This window comes from Malurus melanocephalus, unplaced genomic scaffold (genome assembly GCF_030028575.1).
Source record: "Malurus melanocephalus ecotype Western Australia unplaced genomic scaffold, MMel_1.1 scaffold_284, whole genome shotgun sequence".
Taxonomy (NCBI): domain Eukaryota; kingdom Metazoa; phylum Chordata; class Aves; order Passeriformes; family Maluridae; genus Malurus; species Malurus melanocephalus.
Window position 1 is genome coordinate 158435 of NW_026623516.1, and position 3667 is coordinate 162101.

The window sequence follows — 3667 nt, forward strand, 5'->3', positions numbered from 1 at the left end:
TAAAAACCTCTCCTGACAGCAACAGTGATGAGTGGCATTTAAGCAGAGCAAGAACGCTCCTGAGCGCATCGCTTCTGACAGATGAGCCCAGCCAGTCAACCATAGGGACTCCACARCCCCACCGCTGCTATTCAGCGAAAGTTGATCAGATAGCAGCAAATAACACCAAGCAAACACTYCAAGAAGTGCTCTCTCCACATTTAAAAGTTTATAATTAACTTAGGGGGAAAAAAAAAGAAGTCACCCGTTTGGGTGTCCTGCACAGCGGCAGCAGAGGAACCACGCGCACATGGGGGTTTGGGCTCTCTGCAGAGAGAGTCGGAGGGAGCTCACTGGTTTCAGTTTACCCTTGCTCTCCCCRAGTCACAAACCCGCCGTCCCTGGCGTGCACACCTCGAGTATACCTTTAACACACTTTTCCTCACCAGCCCTCTCATCTCCTAGCCRTGCTCTCGGCCTTTCAATTTCTATTTTGTTTTCTCTTCCAAGTGCTGAGCTGCTCCCTGCTTTGGGGCTCGTACCTCGTGCCCTCCACTTGAAGCTTTTTCTCCAGGAATACACACACGCACACACACACAGACAGAGCTTTGGCTGCTTTGCCATTCTGGCAAGTGTCAACACAGCTGCTGTCTCCGCTGGAATGTAAACCAATATTGTCGTTAGATCTCCCTCAACCCCTGGTAACTTCCTCCAAGATTTGCACAGCGTGTGGCAATTCTCTCCGCTGCCACCTTACAAAGCATCAATGCAGCTGGTTAAAAGCAATTAAATAAATAATTTCAAAAAAAATGAAATCAAAGCTGCATCTGAAGTTTGCGTCCCGCTCACGCCCATGAGGTGCAAARGGCTGTGGAAAGCAAAATGCCTCCATTGTACACACATTCATCCTCATACAATATGCTTATACAAACACCCTGTGCAAAATACCTCGCTGTTGTTAGTTATGAGGCAAGGTATTAACAGCACTGAGTAAAAGAGGTATCGGTGTGGATGCTAGCGCAGCATTTGCAGCTGAGAACCTTTGTTTGCGTATTCTTTTACTTTAAAAAGTAACTTAAGAAGGGATTTTATAACATATTTTTAGTTATTTCCTAGATACCATCCACTTTTAACCACAAGCAGCAATTTTGGCAATAAAAGACTCRTAAAAGAGTTTTAATGCAGTCAACACAGATAGCATTAGACTCCTACAGGAGTGCATTCTGTGCGCATTGCCCACCATAAACAACTGCCTTGCCTCGTTTCTCCAGTGAAAGAAAATGATGTTTGGCTGATCAGGGTTCCCAAAACAAATGTAAAGACTCAACGTTCAYTCTCATTCAGATATTTAGCCCAGCAAATTCTACTTCCCGTTGTAAAATTAAAAACTCTCACAAAAACAAGTGTATTTTCCACACCTAACTTCAGGGGTGAAGAAATTGCACGTATTCACTAAAAATAAAAATACATTAGCGAYACCATAGCTTAAACCTAGAGTCCTTACCTCGCTATACTGGGACTGGGCATTGTTTTCCAGGTACAACATGTTAGCAGTCAAATTGATCAACGCTGCTGTTCTTTCTTCTGGCTCCAGGATTTTGACAAACACCTCCCACCCCCTAGAAGACCCTAAAAATATGTGATGCTACTGTGAAGATAACAGGACTCGGAGTGTGCCTCTCTGCATAATTGAAGTTTCCCTTATATACCTAACTATAGGCAAGGAGGAGGAGGTGGGGCTCTCCTGCCTTACCTGTCCAATCTGTCAAAGTGCCACCTGGAGTCCTCCACTCCAATGGAGAGAGGCCTCTCCCAGCTCATTAAGTAGTTAGAATTCCTTATCACCAATCTCTAAAAAGCAAAGGGAAGGGAAGGGAAGGGGGGGAAATGGCCAAAAAAAGAGAAAAGAAAAAAAAAAAAGAAAGAGACAAGGTAAAGAAAGGAAACAATAACTTTCCCCTGTCACTTTTCTACAAGTTTGGGAACTCAAAAGAGAGCCGTGGGGTTACTCTAAAGGAGCTGCTCCAAGAAAGTTCTCCTACTTATTTATTTTTTGCAAAGATTCCAGGGTTATTTTTTTCCAGGCACAGGCTTTGCTGCTACCAAGGACCAAAACGTTCAGTAAGGAATCGAGATGCAGTGCTCGACACCAGTGGTGCAGTAATGCAGCCGAGTATCTGGCTGCTGCTGCATGCAGATTTAGAGCAAAACCCCCAAGAAGCTTTCTGAGAATCAGTCACTGGTTTCATGCACATAATTCAGCTACATTATATGTCTTCGGTGCGCTCCCCTCCACATTCACAGCAAACAGATCCTGTATTTGCAAGGCATTACTCCAGCTACATTTTCCCCCCTCCTTTGCATTCGCTTCTAACTTGCAGCATGATCAAAAAATAAGTAAAAAGCCCCAATTCATCCAAAGGGACTCATGGTATTGAATTAATATACGGGAGAAATTTTGGGTACCGCTCCATAAAAACCACCTGGACATGATGTCCACGGCAAATTTTTTGAAAGAGACAGGAAGAGCACTTAGCCGAGATCTGCAGGAAAAATGCCCACCGTGATTTTACTTTGGACAAGCAGACAAAAGCCCCTATGCTGTGGCAGTGTCCCCAGGGAGTCCCCGGAGCGTGCGGGTGGTGTAAGGTCAGCGCCCCGACCCCTCCGGACAGCCCGTGGGGATCGCCGCCCGCCGGGGAGCGGGATGCACGGCACAACAAAAGGGAGCTGCTGCCGGAGTGCCAGCGAGCCAGGAGAAACACAACACCTCTGCAAAGGGCTGGGCAGGGGGGAGAGAGGAAACCAAACATCCAGATCAGAGCGCGGCCGCCCGCCCGCCCAGCCTAATGACAGCGCTCCCAACTTTGTTTRAGGATCTGTCCGTCAGGAAACGCGGAGCGCGGACTGCGAGCGCTAACAGGGAACACACAGCGACCGACCCACAGGGGCTCGGCAGAGAGGGAGAAGGGTCCTGGGCAGGGCTGACACCCACACACGGCCTCAGCAGCTCCCGCAGCCCCGCTTGTGCCCCGCAGCTGCCGCTGCTCCTGCCACGCCTCGCCCCTGGGCATCGCTTCAGGCCGGCTTCTCTGGGCACGCAGGGAGCCACTGGGGCTCACCGGGAGATGGGAGCCAGCGGGCTGTGCTGCTCGGGGACTGCCGGCTCTGGGGCTGCCTTCATGGCACACGGCAGCCCCCTGCACATTACAGAACACTGCAAGCTCACCAGCCTATTCCAGGCTGCGGACACGCRGGATATTCTTAAGGCTGCCACAATAAAACGGGGCAAAACCATCTTCAGGCAGGAAGCAAAACAAGAACACAGAAGAGAGGATTGGAGTGCCCTCCCTTCCCTGCAGGAGCCCCTTGCCACAAGAAGCAGGATAGGGGTCTGATTTAGCTCTCACCCTGCAAGCACAGCTCAAAGGGCTGCAAAGCATTTCCAGAGCATCTCCCAACTCCTCACTGGGCACAGGGCAAGGAGGCGCCTCAGAACAGGCTGCACAGAGGGGCATAGAGCCTCCCCACCCAGCACCACTAGCAATTCCCCAGCTCAGGCTGGGGCCACACACACCTTCAGCCCTCCTGAGGTACAGCAAGAGCCTGCTGAGCACACAGCAGCTTTCCTACATCCCAGGAACAACTCAACCATTGCCACAGCCCCTTGCCATCCTCTCCATCTTCC

General features: G+C 49.8%; 1 protein-coding gene across 4 annotated transcripts in view; it reads right to left on the minus strand.

The window, feature by feature from the left end:
• Window positions 1-1685, minus strand: part of TP63 (tumor protein p63) — a 67509-nt gene extending 65824 nt beyond the window's left edge. For 2 of the 4 annotated variants that reach the window (XM_057376616.1, XM_057376618.1), the window contains exon 1: window positions 1484-1684. In XM_057376616.1, the coding sequence (XP_057232599.1) occupies window positions 1484-1525 (42 nt within the window). In that variant the 5' untranslated portion in view covers window positions 1526-1684. Of the gene's footprint in view, window positions 1-1483 lie in introns of all 4 variants that reach the window. The other 2 variants (XM_057376615.1, XM_057376617.1) reach the window with 2 other exon arrangements.
• Between the last annotated feature and the right edge of the window lie 1982 nt (window positions 1686-3667).